The 16,578-nt window shown below is 33.5% G+C and overlaps 2 protein-coding genes across 2 annotated transcripts in view; one reads left to right on the forward strand and one right to left on the reverse strand.

Annotated features, from left to right (window-relative positions):
* Positions 1–16,578, reverse strand: part of LOC136033307 (uncharacterized) — a 107,782-nt gene that overhangs the window by 42,036 nt on the left and 49,168 nt on the right. The window lies entirely within an intron of this gene.
* The window catches only part of LOC136033306 (A disintegrin and metalloproteinase with thrombospondin motifs adt-2-like), a 54,214-nt gene that overhangs the window by 5,887 nt on the left and 31,749 nt on the right, over positions 1–16,578 (forward strand). Inside the window, exons 3-7 of the mRNA XM_065714080.1 lie at positions 51–222; positions 3,140–3,323; positions 9,684–9,736; positions 11,135–11,326; positions 14,216–14,427. Coding sequence (XP_065570152.1) covers positions 51–222; positions 3,140–3,323; positions 9,684–9,736; positions 11,135–11,326; positions 14,216–14,427 — 813 coding nt within the window. The remainder of the gene's footprint in view (positions 1–50; positions 223–3,139; positions 3,324–9,683; positions 9,737–11,134; positions 11,327–14,215; positions 14,428–16,578) is intronic.

Below are 16,578 nucleotides of genomic sequence, written 5' to 3' on the forward strand. Positions count from 1 at the left end.
AATCCCTTAAGAAGGAGATGATAAAAACTTAGACCCTTCTTTTGTTACAGGAGCTATTCTCTGCATTTTACTAGGAATGATAGACTATTGGCACCTCAGGCAAAAATAGTAGTTTCAAATGGAAATCTAACCAAAGACGTGCCTCTACCTGAACAAAACTGCCATCTATTGCACAGAGGGATAGATATTACTGCGTCTATCAGTCATTGTGGAGAACAACTGGTAAATATCGTTATCGATGGTGGTTTGCTAACTTTAAATAGAAGAAAAAAACTAGTTAAAATAAACTAGTTATTCATCTGCGTGTTTTGTCTAAAAAGATAAGTTGTCCCTCTTTCAAATTTTCCAATAGCAGAAAAAGCGGACGCACCTTTTTTAGAAATCCAGAGGAATGAATTTTAACACACAAAAGGTATACGATATCATATATCCTTTGTCTGTGCTATCTTCTCAGTATTCTACTTACCTAAGCGTTGTTTTTTGCCATGTTCTCAATTTATACAGGAGCTACTAATATATGTTTAATTTTCTGAATTTCATAGTTTAGTAACCTTGTTTTATAAAACAATGCCAATATCGAACACTGTTAACTATTTAACAATACATTAAAATGAATGCCATGGGAGTCAGAATGTTGGTACAACGATGACATCTACTTTAAGACAATTGCAATGTGGCAATTTCAAATTTCACCTTATGTGGAATTTTAAATAGCATATATTTCCTGAATTGTAATTGACTGTATATTAAACTATTTGTATTTCAAGTCAAAGCCATGTTCCTTGTTGCCTGATAATCGGAACTTTATGGTGCATTTTGGAAAAATTTGTTTTTGTCATTAATTTTGACATTAATAAATTTTTTTTGTCTAAGATTTCTCTATGCTTAAAATTCTGGCAACAATATATTATATCCAAAATTCAATTTAATTGTTGTAAAACTAAAAGATGTTTTCATCACTTTAAATAAATCTAAAGAGATTGATACATTTAATATAGAGACTTATTGTGAGTAGCGTCATAAGGTACTAAATGCTTAAGGAAGATTTAAATAGCCTACAATAACCAGTAAAAAAAGAAAACATTGGTTACGACATATAAAAGAGTTTAGAAAATATATCGTCACAAACCCAACGTGAGTTTTAGACTTAACTATAAACTACTCAAGATTATAATTTTTAAATTTTTCTCCTTTTTTATAATTTCTATTCTATTTTTGTTTGATTTATATATTATGATGTGCAGCATTTATGTCTTTTTAAAATAATTCACTTATTATTTTAGTGATTTATATGTTTTTTGCGGTAAATTTGGTTATTGGTGTGATTTTATGTTTGGTTTTGTTGATGATGCATTGATGAAAATGAGAAAGTGAAAATGACAGTGGCCTTCTAGAGGGGTTGTAGCGGCTCAACTTTTGTTTGTGGTAGCACTTATTAGTAAACCTGAAATAGTATCATGATATTCTTTTAAAAACGCACGATTCGAAAGACATATTGTTTTCATCAAAGTCCAAACGACACTCTAGCCTGTGGGTGGTGGCGAGGGTGGTATTTTCACTCTTACTTATAATATGTTTGTTATTTTTAAACTGGACTTGATTATTCTTGTTAATTCATGCTCGTTTAAGTAAAACATAATAAACAGATTTATTTCTGCCTGTTTAAGGTTTTAATATAGCTCATTACTATTCCTTGGATTACTTTTGGGGAACTCTGTTTAAAAATCTCATTAAGAACTTTCTGTTTCGAAAATGTTTTCAATAAAGTAAAAATGACAGTGGCCTTTTAGAGAGTTGTGGTGGCTCCAGTTTTGTTTGTGGTAGCACCTATTAGTAAACCTGGAATAGTATTATAATGTTCTTTTAAAAACTCACGATTCGAAAAACATATTGTTTTCATCAGAGTGCAAACGACACTTTAGCCTTTAGGCGATGGTGGTATTTTCACTCTTATTTATAATATGTTTGTTATTTTTAAACTGGACTTAATTATTATTCCTTAATTATGCTCGTTTAAGTAAAACTTAATAAATGGCTTTATTTCTGCTTGTTTAAGGTTTTAATATAACTCTTTACTATTCCTTGAATTGCTTCTGGGGAACTCCGTTTAAAAATCTCATTAAGAACTTTCTTTTGAAAATGTCATTTCGAAAATTTTTCCGACTCTACGTGACATCTATAAAAAAGTCAAAAGTATCGCAACTAAAGCAGCATGCTTTTCGCATTCACAATCCAAAAATAGGTGGCGTAATTTCGTCAAAATCCTGGGGGGGGGGGCAACGTTGGAGCCAGTTTTCCCAAATCAAGTGAAAATGAACGTAAAAACTGAAAAATGAGCCGTTTGGTACTATAAGGGTGCTATATAGTATTATAAAAGTACTATAAAGGTGCTTTATAGTACTTTAAAGGTAAATATAAACTAAAGAAAACTGATCTGTTTCTGTTGATATTTGAATTATGCAGGGAATATCTTAGTTTTGACAAGATTTTTGAAGAAATTAAATTTCAGCTAGGGGTGAAAATTGTGGTCTGGGGGGTACTGAGGTCTGGGGGCCAAACTGAGGTCTGGGGGCAGTTGCTCCCTACCCCGTAGCAAATTATGCCCCTACCAAAAATATTAGAATTTAAATACTAACACTAATGTATTAAACTAAAATAAATTCTTTAATTTCCTGAAAATTATTACACGGAATACTACTACTATTGCTATCAACAACTAATTGCATCACCAAACGGACTGAGGCCAACACTCAACTCCCTCCCCTGAAGTTGCAATTCCCTTTGAATCCTTTATTACCACCTCATTCCACCGTACTAGAGACGACAAGGTCTTTGTTTGACATCAGATGGATTACCCAAGATACGATTCTACGTCTGTCTATCATCGTTAAACTGTAAAACTTGGATTAGTGATCTCAACATTTCTTTTTTGAAAGACCACAGTTTTCATTCAAATTTTCTTTGAATTGCACATCTTCCTCAACCTGTCGAAGCAACGATAAAAAGCCAGTGTCACTTTAATAGCGAGTAATGGCGTCATGAAAAGATGAACTTAAACTCGGATAACTGTGGCCAACTGCTTGTCTACTATTTATGACATTGGTATACACTTTCAAATTTGTTCCCCTTATATTTTTAGCAAGGTTATATTTTGGACAACGGCAAACCATTCGAAGTTCATTCGTTGAATCGTCGCTTGAATGATGTAATAAGCAAGCATGAGCCGATGCTATCAACTTACGTTGAAGATGAAAAGTTCAATTACATAGGAGTTCATCTGTTTAAACCCATTAATAGTCTTCCGGATTTTAGTTTTGATGAAGGTAATATTTAAGCTTGATACCTTGATATCTTGATAATGATGTAATAAGCAAGCTTGATCCAATGCTATCAACTTACGTTAAAGATGAAAAGTTCGATTGCATAGGAGTTCATCTGTTTAAACCCATTAATAGTCTTCCGGATTTTAGTTTCGATGAAAGTAATATTTAGGCTTGATACCTTGATTATGATGTATTAAGCAAGCATGATCCAATGCTATCAACTTACGTTAGAGATTTAGACTTGATACCAAAATATTTGTAATATAAAATATTTTTACCAAAAAAGATATCTTCCGATAGGCTTTCTCTGACAGTATTCGATAAAATTAGAAACGTACGTTCTAGATACGTACCATTCTGAAGGTGAATGTAGGCAGATGATTTACATCAAGTTGAGCATCTCCCCGCCCTATCTGAGCCTAAGATTGTAGTAATAATTACATTTTAGTAACTATTAACAATATTTAGCATCTTCTCAAAAATATAAAAGTTATTATTATTTTGCTACCATGGATTTTCCTGCTAAAGGCATGTTTAATCTATTTAAGCTAGTTATATGATTATCCAATCTATTTAAAGTCCTAGTATGGTGACTAGGATCATGACTGTATCCAGGGGGAGCAGGGCCCGAGTTTTTGTCAAACTCGTAAAGACGTAGCAAAAATACATTTTACCAAATTTTTGATGCGTTTTAAAAGTTTCTTCTGTCGTCTAGACAAAGCTAAAATCCTAGATACGCCCTTGACTGAGCTTGTGTAAATTTTTACCTCAACTGGTTTTCATTTTACCAATTTATGTCAAATAGTTTGTCTAAACTTCGTTGCGCCCAATGGTGAGCAATTAACAATTTTGCAAAATGGTAAAATTAAAATATGTTTACAGTGTGAAAATGTTCTTATTTCTAAATTAATATCATCAAGCAAATCAGAATTTATACTGCTTTTTTCCATTCTTATCACAAATTTTGAGAAAAAAAGTGTTTTTTTTTATTAAGATTCAGCAGGGTTAAATTTCTGTCCATTTTGTGACAACCCTTGCCCTTACAATTAACTGGAATAGCAGAAAATATTAATAACAAAATAATAACAGAAATAGAGATATAGAGAACAGAAATAATAAAAAAATAATAAAAGAAAATAGAGATGGGTGCAAAATCTGCACAAACGACGCGATTGAAAAACATTTTTTTAGCAAAAGTAAATTCAAAGATTTCGCAAGGTTTTTTTAATGTGAGAGTTTTTCTACAGGATTAAGGCACTGAATAAATCAAACAGTTCGTGGTAACGAACTGTAGTAAGGAGTGACCCGGCTCAATAGTAAACGAAATTCTAAAAAACGGAATTTTGATACTAAAATATACATCAAAAGAATTGGATTTTTATGCTGATTTTAAATATACAAGTTTCATCAAATTTAGTTATTGTCATCAAAAGTTATGAGCCTGAGAAAATTTGCCTTATTTTGGAAAATAGGGGAAAACACACCCTTAAAGTCATAGAATCTTAACAAAAATCACACCATCGCATTAAACACATCAGAGAACGCTATTGCAAAAATTTCAAGCTCCCATCTACAAAAATGTGGAATTTCGTATTATTTGCCGGAAGACAGATCAAGGGTGCGTGTTTATTTATTTTTTTTTCCAGGGGTTATCGTATCGACCAAGTGGTCCTAGAATGTCGCAAGAGGGCTCATTCTAACAGAAATGAAAAGTTCTAGTGCCCTTTTTAGGTGACCAAAAAAATTGGAGGGCACCTAGGCCCCCTTCCACGCTCATTTTTTCCCAAAGTCAACGGATCAAAATTTTGAGATAGCCATTTTGTTCAATATAGTCAAAAACCATAATAACTATGTCTTTGGGAATGACTTACTCCTACAGTCCCCGGGGCAGGGGCTGCAATTTACAAACTTTGACCAGTGTTTACATACAGTAATAGATATTGGGAAGTGTACAGACGTGTTCAGGAGGATTTTTGGGTTTGGGGAGGGTTAAGGGGAAAGGGCTATGTGGGAGGATCTTTCCTTGGAGGAGTATGTCATGGAGGAAGAGAAATTCAATGAAAAGTTTGCAGGATTTTCTAGCATTACTATAAAAAAACAATGAAAAAATAAACATGAAATAGTTTTTTCAATTGAAAGTAAAGAGTAGCATTAAAACTTACAACGAAAAGAGATTATTACGCATGTGAGGAGTCTTCTCCTCCTAAATACTTTGCTATTTATACAAAAGTATCTTTAGTAATTTCAACTATTTATTCTACGGCCTTTCTGATTCAAGGGTCATCAAACAGTTCGTGGTAACGAACTGTAGTAAGGAGCGACCCGGCTCAATAGAAACCAAAACTCTAAAAAATTGAATTTTGATATCAATAGCTACATCAAAAGAATTTCATTTTATTGCTGATTTGAAATATATAAGTTTCATCAAGTTTAGTCCTACCCATCCAAAGTTACGAGCCTGAGAAAATTTGTCTTATTTCAGAAAATAGGGGGAAACGCCCCCTAAAAGTCATAGAATCTTAACGAAAATGACACCATCTGATTCAGCGTATCAGAAAACCTTATTATAGAAGTTTCAAGCTCCTATCTACAAAAATGTGGAATTTTGTATTTTTTGCCAGAAGACAAATCACGGGTGCGTGTTTATTTATTTATTTTTTTTTTCTTTTTCCCAGGGGTCATCGTATCGACCAAGTGGTCCTAGAATGTTGCAAGAGGGTTCATTCCAACGGAAATGAAAAGTCCTAGTGCCCTTTTTAAGTGACCAAAAAAATTGGAGGGCATCTAGGCCCCCTCCCGCGCTCATTTTTTCCCTAAGTCAATGGATCAAAATTTTGAGATAGCCATTTTGTTCAGTATAGTCAAAAACCATAATAACTATGTCTTTGGGGATGACTTACTCCCCCACAAGGCCTGGGGGAGGGGCTGCAAGTTACAAACTTTGACCAGTGTTACATATAGTAATGGTTATTGGGAAGTGTACAGACGTTTTCAGGGGGATTTTATTTTGTTTGGGGGTGGGGCTGAGGGGAGGGGGCTATGTTGGAGGATCTTTCCTTGGAAGAATCTGTCATGGGGGAAGAAAAATTCAATGGAAAGGGCGCAGGATTTTCTCGCACTACTATAAGAAAACATTGAAAAATAAACATGAAAACGTTTTTTCAAATGAAAGGAAGGAGTAGCATTGAAACTTAAAACGAACAGAGATTATTACGCATATGAGGGGTTCTAAAAATGCTTTAGCATAAAGAGCGAGGTATTTAGGAGGAGATAAATACCTCGCTCTTTATGCTAAAGTATTTTTAGTAATTTCAACTATTTATTCTACGGCCTTTCTGATTCAAGGGTCATTCTTAAAGAATTGGGACAAAACTTACGATTTAGTGTAAAGAGCGAGGTATTAACGAGGGTACAAACCCCCTCGTATCTAGTTGCCTTTTTAAGTAACCGAAAAATTGGAGGTCAACTAGGCCTCTTTCTCCACCCCTTATTTCTCAAAATCGTCTGATCAAAAGTAAGAGAAAGCCATTTAGTCCAAAAAAGAATTAATATACAAATTTCATTTTAATAATTTATGCGCGGAGAGCCAAAACCAAACATGCATTAATTCAAAAACGTTCAGAAATTAAATAAAAACAACAAATTTTTTTTAGCTGAAAGTAAGGAGCGACATTAAAACTTAGAACGAACAGAAATTACTCCGTATATGAAATGGGTTGTCCCCTCCGCAATCCCTCGCTCTTTACGCTAAAGTTTGACTCTTTACCACAATTCTACTTTTTAAAAGAATTGAAAGCTTTAGCGTAAAGAGCGAGGGATTGCGGAGGGGACAACCCATTTCATATACGGAGTAATTTCTGTTGGTTTTAAGTTTTAATGTCGCTCCTTACTTTCAGGTAAAAAAAATTAGTTTTTTTTTATTTAATTCTTAAAGACTTGGGACAGAATTGAAGCTTTAGCGTAAAGAGCGAGGTATTAACAAGGGGACAAACCCTTTCATATACATAATAAAAATATAATAATATAGAAGTTTGGTAAGTAATTTAATTCTTAAGTTACGTATATTTTTTACTAATAAAAACGTTCGTTAAAAATTAAAAGTTCTAGTTGCCTTTTTAAGTAACCGAAAAATGGGAGGGCAACGAGGCCTCCTTCCCCACCTCTTATTTCTCAAAATCTTCTGATCAAAACTAAGAGAAAGCCATTTAGCCAAAAAACAATAATTAATATGCAAAAGTTAATTTTAATAATTTATGTGCGGAGAGCCAAAATCAAACATGCATTTATTCAAAAACGTTCAGAAATTATATAAAAAACTAGTTTTTTAACTGAAAGTAAGAAGCGACATTAAAACGAACAGAAATTACTCCGTGCATGAAAGAGGCTGTCCCCTCCTCAACGTCTCGTTCTTTACGCTAAAGTTTTACTCTTTCTCTTAATTCTACTTTATTAAACACTAAATAACTTTAGCGTAAAGAGCGAGACGTTGAGGAGGAGACAGCCTCTTTTATGCACGGAGTAATTTCTTTTCGTTTTAAGCTTTAATGTCGCTCTTTGCTTTCAGTTGAAAAAAAACTTTTTTTTTATTTAATCACTCTAAGAATCGTCGATGAGTGTGGCCAGTGTAAAAACTGCCACAAGAGCAGTGAATACCTAGGTTACTCTAAGTTTAATCTTCCACAATTTATAAAATTGAAATTGAAAGTTTTAGTGACTTTTTTAAGAGTCAAATATCATTCGAGGGCAAGCATTCCCCCTCACACGCTCATCACACATCCAAGCAACATCCAAGCAAGATTTTGATATAGCCATTTTGTTCAGCATAATTAAAAGATTCAGTTAATATATCGATGGTGATGTCAACCCCCAGAGCCCTCGAGGCAAGAGCTTTAAGATATGTGATTCGCCCATTGTATACGCATAGTATTTGTTGTTAGGAAAAAAGGGTATGTTTGACATTTAGTGCCTAAAAAGACCAAGGACATTTAGGTGAGGCTTTCAGAGAATGTGACTGAGGGTATTAAGTTGGAGCTTTCAGGGAATGATAAGGGGATGGAACTTTCAGGGAATGATAAGGGGGATGATTAATGACCAAAAACGTAGCATTTTCATACTACTATTACTACCACTGTTACAACTATTACAGCTACTACTAGCACTGCTGTTACTACTACTGCAACTACTGCTTCCGTAGCGACAATTACATGAGATATATGTGAGATGAAAATCGGAAGAAATGATGGTGGGAAAATTGAACTATATCAACATATTATTTGTATAAAGCTGGTCAAAAGGGCGTATCAGAAATATCTTTCGAACGGCTTAGCGTATCAAGCTGAAACTTCCAGGGCATGATGAAGAGTAGGTTCAGTTGACCAAAAGGCAATATCTGCAAACTGCTAATGCTACTAAGGCAGCTGCCACCACTATTACGACTAATACTAAAACAGCATTATTAATACTACTATAGCTACAACTACTTCTACTACTACTCCTAATACTACTGCTATGACACTAGTACTACTGAGGCTAATATTAATATATATATATATATATATATATATATATATATATATATATATATATATATATATATATATATATATATATATATATATATATATATATATATATATATATATATATATATATATATATATATATATATATATATATATATTGTTTTGTTTGCACTCTGGAATCTTCATGGTTTCATTTTTGTAGTCTTTTTTCATTACATTTTGTCCCTTTGCTAAGTTCTAAGGATGTGTTCTTATCCGTTTGTGCCCCTTATGACTGATAAGTTCCTCTTACGACTGAAAAATATTAATATTATCCATATATTTGAGTTTGTTAGTTACCTGACTGCTATTCCTTGTAATTTTTTACTCAACATTTTGGGAATTCAGACCTAAACTTGGAATATGGACGAAAGTGAATACACTTAAAATTACCTTTAAACATTGTATATAATATGTATGTTTTTATCACTATTTAATATCTCTCACGTCGCAAATGAACTTTGGGATTTTATTGTTCTAAATGTTAGCTATTAGTGCAGATGCGTAGGCCTACCCTTAAAATGTCTGTTCGAGTAACTCAACATCTGCAACAAGCAAATTAATTATACTCTCTACATTATACTATATAATAAGTATTTATATTATAAGTATTTATATTTATAGTATTTAAATTATATATAATAAGTATTATATAAAATTAATATATAATATAATATAATATAATATAATAATATTATATATAATATATAATATAAAATATTATATATAAGTATATTATACTATTTAGTTAATGCCCCAATGTTGCAACGTATCATGACATCCTATTATTATTTCTCAGATGCTCCGGTAATCAAAAAGCAAGAGGATGATTCAAACACAAACACTGAAGGAGTAAGTAATTATAACAGTTTATGTTTTACCATCTTTAGATACTTGCTTTACCCAATGTGCAGCGTGTTTGCTACTCTGCTAGACAACCTCGAACATTTTTAAGATGCTGGAAAGATCTTTATCGCTTCGCTACTAAAAATGTTCGGTAATAAGATCTCTTTTGGTTACTGTGGAGTTGCGAAGTTTCATTTAGATGTATTTATGTGTGGATTTATCACTAGTAGGCTGTCAAAAAGTCAGATGTAAAAAATAGGAAAGGTAAAAAATTGTTTTAGAGGCTTCAGAAAGCTGTTGTACCTTTTAGAGAGCAGTTTAAACTACTGTACTACTTGTTTACTAGATATAACAGAAAAAACTTTTTTCATTTATTGAAAAATCGCTAGCATAATAATTTATGAAAAAAAAACACGCAAACACACACACACACAAAATAAAATTGAATGTACAGCGCACGAAGAGCTTAACTTGTGAGGGCTTGGTGCAAAAAAAGGAAAACATTGATAAGAGTAACTCAATAAATGTACGAAGCCAATTTTAAGAACTATTCTAGGAAATATGAATCAGGGGGTGAAATTATGCATTGAATTGAACAGAATATTATAATTCTTGACTTGGAAAAATATTTTAAATTTTCTTTTCTAAATTGTTTTAAGTTTTTTGTTATCAGTAAAATAAAATAATATATAAAAAGAAAAGAAAATCATGCTAAATTAATCCCCATTAATCTATTTCAAGCTACAATTATCCTGCAAGTGGAATAAAAAAGTTATAAGTAAGTGCTACTTATGTACATCTTATTAAGTGGTAAATGGGTTTCCATTTACCGCTCCATGGAGAGATAATATTTTTTTTTATTTTACAACAGGTTAATAGCAGAGATAATTTTCCAATAGTTGGATATTCTGAATACGCCACTGCATTAAAACTATCCATGAGGGAACAATTTGTAGATAAAAATTTGTTGAATGTGAAATTTCTAAGAGTAAATATCACAATCCTCTTTATGTAAATTACTTCTCTTGATTATTCCTAACATTTTTAAATGCTACATAGTTAGAGTTATAGAAACAACTAATCTTACCGTTTTTTTTTTATTTAGTCCAGTTTTTTTAGAGTGAACAATATTGTTTTGAAGGTATTCAGACTTCCCAATAAGAATTAGTATTGCATAACTAATAGCCACTAAAATTTATTTTTGAAAAAATAGAGTTATACAAGAAGAGATTCAGTTGTAGCTTAAGAGTTATATGTAAATACAGTGAGAACAACCACATCTTACTTAGAGATCAGCATCTTATTTGAAGTGAAAATGTATTTAAAAAATTCCAAAAACTTAGAAAGCTTAAACACATAAAAATTTAGTTTTAACTTACTAAAAGCTTTTTTTTCATGGTACAGATTGAAACAGAAAAAAGAATGTATCAGCCGTATTCATTCTTCCACAAGCGTCGCGTGGGCTCAAGCGCTTTTGACGATTTACATTTGGAACTTGCCCTATTTGTTGACGAAGCAGCCTATAAGACATTTTCCGAGTTTTACAAAAATGATGACACACTGACCAGGGATATGATTCTAGCCTATGTCAATGGGGTAAGTAATAGTTCTTTAATTTTTTTTTTTTTGTAAAAAAAAGTACTTTTGTACAGATATATAATGAAAATTTAAATAAAAAATTCAAATAAAATTGTCTCATTTCTCCAACTATAATTTCTTTTAATAATTTAATTTTGGCAATGCTAAGGCTGGAGGCCTGACCTAAGTCTGGACGAAAGTGTTACCCATAAAAAGTTACGAGCCTTTGAAAATTTACCGGATTTTTAAAATAGGGGAGAAACACTCCCTAAAATTAAAGGAATATTAATGAAAATCACACCATCAGAGTCAGTGTACCAGAGAATTCGGCTGAAGAAGTTTCGAACTCCTATCCGCAAAAATGTGGAACTTCGCTATTTTTGCCACAAGACAGATTACGGATGCGTGTTAATTTTTTTTTCGAGGGGTGATTGTTTCGAAATAATGGTCCTAGAAGATCGTGAGAGGCTGTATACGAACGGAAATAAAAAGTTTTAGTGTCCTTTTTAAGTGACCAAAAAGATTGGAGGGCAACTGGGCTCCCTATCACACCCATTTCTCACCAGAATTATCGGACCAAATTTGAGATAGCCCTTTTGTACAGCATAGTTGAAAGATCAAATAATTATGTCTTTAGGTGTAAAATGACCCTTCACAGTTCATAGGCCTGTAAGCTATAAAATTCGCCCATTGTTTATGTATAGTATTTGTTATTAGGAAGTAAACAAACATTTTTTTGGAGGTTGAGGTGGGGTTGTGCTTAGAGTGGATTTATATACAGATAATTTTTATTGGGGAAGTAAATTTCGGTGGGGGGGGGGGGGGGCTGAATATTCCAGGGGAAATGTTACACTGGGGGATTTGGCAGAATTACTATACTAAATTCTTTTTAATTGTCTGACATTCTCTTTGTCAAATTTTTCATGCGGAGATGTTCAGGGAGAATTATTTAGGAGTTTTTTTCTGAGTGTTTTGATTTCCGGGAAATAATTTTCACGGAAGGGGGGATTTCTGGTGTGTTCGAGAAACCGATTAGAGACTAAAGTCTTGTTCAAATGAAAGAATACTAAGGAGAATTTTTCAGGCTGAACCACCCGCGAGTAATTTTAAAGGAAGGGGGGATTCTCAACGAGGACGGAACGGTCTGGACAGAATTTCACGGGAGGGGGGGTTGCACTTTACTTTGGATGAAATTTCCATGGAGGAGTTATCCCTGAGGGAAGGGGTATATTTAATAGAGGGTTAGCCAGATTTACTGGAATTATTTGAAAAACGAACAGAAGTCATTCCAAATATGAAGGGTCACCCCCTTCTCAATACCTTGCTCTTTACGCTAAAGTTTGACTGTTTGTCCCAATTTTTTAAGAGCGTCTACTTTAACCCGGGGCCGTTTGATTAGAACAGGAAGCTCTTTTAAAAGTACTATGAGCTTTAGCGTAAAGAGTAAAGTATTGAGAATGGGGCAACCCTTCATATACGGAATAAATCTACCAAAACTAATATGCAAATTTTGTTTTAATTTTTCGTGTACGATGAGCCAAATTCGAACCTGCGTTAGTTTAAAAAGGTTCAGAAATTAAATAATAAAAAAAAAAGTTTTCTTATCTGAAAGTAAGAAGTGAGATTAAAACTTAAAACGAACAGAAATTATTCCGTATATGAAAGGGGCTGTCCCCTCCTCAATGCCTCACTCTTTACGCTAAAGTGTTTACTATTTTAAAAAGTAGAGGTATGACAGAGAGTCAATCTTTAGCCTAAAGAGTGAGGCGCTTAGGAGGGGCCAGACCCTTTCATATATGGAATAATTTCTGTTCATTTTAAGTTTTAATGTCGCTCCTTACTTTCAGTTAAAAAACTTGTTTTTTTTTTACCTAATTGGAGATAAATCCACGTTTGATTATTTAGACAACTTTCACGGCTCGTGAAAACAGAGCTACCTGTTTTATGGATTAATCCTAGAGACATTTTTACTTGAGTTTTGGGACCTTCTTTTCTTAGTTTTAGCCTCTATTAATTTCGTGCTACTACTCCAAACAAATTTCGAAATTTATCCGATGTTTGTAATAGACAGAGTATTTGTATCGAAGCTAGTCAATCCTTCAAGAGGACTTTTAGTCGGATGGCGTAGGGAAAATAAAGAAAAAATGCTACTGAATATTTGTGGCAAAGTGGCAATGAAACCTTGGCTTCCCAATGTCTTATTCGATGAAATGAGTGTCGTGTAATGTAAGGTGGCTACATGAATATTGTCACTAAAACGAGAACTACATACTTAATGCCACTCAAAGCACGTTATGCCTGGCTTAAATCGTCAAAAAGGCTGTTTAAGATCCAGCCTCCTTCTTTATTAGGTATCCTTATTGCATAACTTCAAGAACTCTCTGTATTATCCAAAATAAGAGGTTGGGTTTGGCAACTCAAAAGATTCATCTAAGACGCTAGTTTCTGCTTCACACAAAGCTTAATGGATAACCCCTTTTGGAAGATGACACAATGATGAGGACTTAAGGACCTCCTTCCCCTGAACATATCAGATCTGTTTTAGACCCCCTTCATAAAAACAACCTCAAGGCACAAAAAAGAAATAGATTTGGTAAGGAAAGGTAGGGAGAAATTTTAGAATATCTAGAATCTTATTATAACATCTTAGAATTTTAGATACTGATATATTAAGTAGAGTGTGTGCCTAGTAAGGTAAAAAAAAGAAGCAACGTTTTCGATCGTAACTCCATGTAAAGAAAAATATTGTAGTTTTTACATCTCAATTATTTTACTCAATCAATTATGAAATCAATTATTTTACTGTGACTCTAACACCAGTTTTGTAACTGGTGTAACTGTAAAACTTAACTTACCAAATAACCAAATAACTTAAAGTATGTAAGTCCTATAAACTTTTTTTTTCAGATGCAAGCCATTTATTATCAATCAAGTTTAGGGAGGGCTGTCAACCTCGCTGTTGTTCGTCTCGAATTTTTTTCGAAAAATCCAAGTGACTTTGACCCTGCAGGAGGCGAACGAGGAGGGCTACTTGAGAACTTCTGTTCCTGGAATGCTGCCAAAAATAATCAAGACGACTCAAGTCCTGATCATTGGGACATGGGTCTTTATGTTTCTGCGTAAGTATCATGAAATTTAGTCATGTCTGAGTGATACTTTCCCTTATAGGGAGTATTTCGATAAAGAAAAGTAACAGAAAATGACACAAGCCTATGGTTTTCCATAGGCTATGGTTTTCAACCATTCCTAAGGTTTTCAAGAAGCCACAGTTAAGAATCAACACTCATGTTTCCGATGGATTGACTAACTTTCAGATAGTTATGTTTGATGTGATTTCAATTTAAAATTTAATTTTTAAGCGCTTAGATACAGAGAGTTTGCTTGGAACAAAAGTTAGGAATCGATAAGATTTTCAGTATTTGCTTAAGGTTTCATACAAAAAAAGGTGTGGTTTCTTGATTCCCTCTTCTGACATACACTTAAGGAATAGGGTGATTAGCTCAAAAATGTAATATGATGATTTTGATAACGTCACAAATAATAAGACTGGCTCAAAAAGTGTGATGATTGTGTGACGTCAAGAATACTATGATTGGCTAAAATGACGGGCGATTGATGTTAAAAAAAGGTATTGAAATCCAAGCTCACTTTTAACATGAAAGTACACGAGAGTAATGCCTTTTTTTTTTCTTTTTGTCTACTACTCAAAGGGGCACCCACCTTCAGAAATCATACACACCAGTGGGTGCATGCCAAGCGTGGTGAAAACTGTACAAAGTGGGTGGAACTGTGCGATACACATGTTGATGTTTATTAACTTAGTGATTTCTCACGGAAAAGAAGCTGAGTGTGCATAATACATAATGGGAATTAAGCATATAAAGATGCATAAGCACCTCTTCATGACTAAGGTTCTACCAGTTGCCCATTATGGCTGCGACTTGTGGGGGCCCGCTATAGTGAGACAATTGGAGTCTCTACAGTATATGTATGTTAAAAAAGAAGTTGGCTTGAATAATAATTTCAGTATTTTGGCTCTTAGAGGTGACCTGGGTTTACCGAACTTCCGTAATAAGAGTATTATACAGATGATCAAGTTTTGGTTATGGGTAATACATTTGCCACATAACCGTCTAGCGAAGGCGGCTTATAACGAAAGGCTGAAATCTTCTAGAAAGGTAACATTCAGGCTAAATACCTGGTGGATAAAGCTGGTTTCTTATGGGCGTAAAATGAAGGCAACCCTGATTGCAAACCGGATGATTTCCTTAAATTTCTGGAATCGCGGCTTAGGGACCAGGTACTCCGGATTTGGCTTACTGATGTTGAAAAGTAAGTTACTCTAAGATTTTATACTCAGGTTAAAGTAGTGCATTGAGAGGAGTTTTACTTGAGACTGTGAACCTACCATGGAAAGTGATGAAATTTTGGCTGCAGGTGCGAGCAAATTGTGTGATATTGAGTAGAGGACACTGGAATTCTTATGATGCTGATGGCCTGGGAGGTAATTGTGCCTGCCCTCTTTGTGGGGAGTATGGGGATAACCTGGAACATCTTACGAGTGATTGCAAAAGTTTGGAGAATTTAAGGAATAGTTTGTTTTTTTAGGGGGGATACACCACGACTCCCAGGTATCTTGGAGACCTCTTTTAGGCAACTAAATATTGCGGTTGAAGGTTTTGTCAACAATACTTTGAAGGTGCGGAAGTTATGATTTCAAAGTGATGAGTGCTACTGTCTGATTTTTTTTCAGACAATATATATATATATATATATATATATATATATATATATATATATATATATATATATATATATATATATATATATATATATATATATATATATTTATATCCTATGTGATTGTATGGATGAGTAGGGTTAATGCCTCATTCAAGTGCTGGTCTATATTAATCACTAATTTAGGAAAACAGTCTTCCTTTTCTCCTTCTGTCTCTTTTTTTTTTTTTTTTTTTTTTTTTTTTTTTGTTTGTGTTTGTGCTGTAGCATTGGTGATTTCTCTTTTCATGATATATATATATATATATATATATATACATATATATATGTCAATGGCCACTGGTCACTTGTTCGATGGCCACTGGTTTTTAATACGCATATGTATTTGTAGTACCGGGGGTTCCGGCGCTTGGCACGCGCCAGGCTTCTATATATGGATTCTCATCTTTACTCGTTGTCTAATATCTACAAAATCTGCTTTGGCTTGGCTGATATTTCGCATTAGCTAATGTCTTGGCAAATGAGCATTT

The sequence above is a fragment of the Artemia franciscana genome, chromosome 11 (assembly GCF_032884065.1).
Source record: "Artemia franciscana chromosome 11, ASM3288406v1, whole genome shotgun sequence".
NCBI classification, from domain to species: domain Eukaryota; kingdom Metazoa; phylum Arthropoda; class Branchiopoda; order Anostraca; family Artemiidae; genus Artemia; species Artemia franciscana.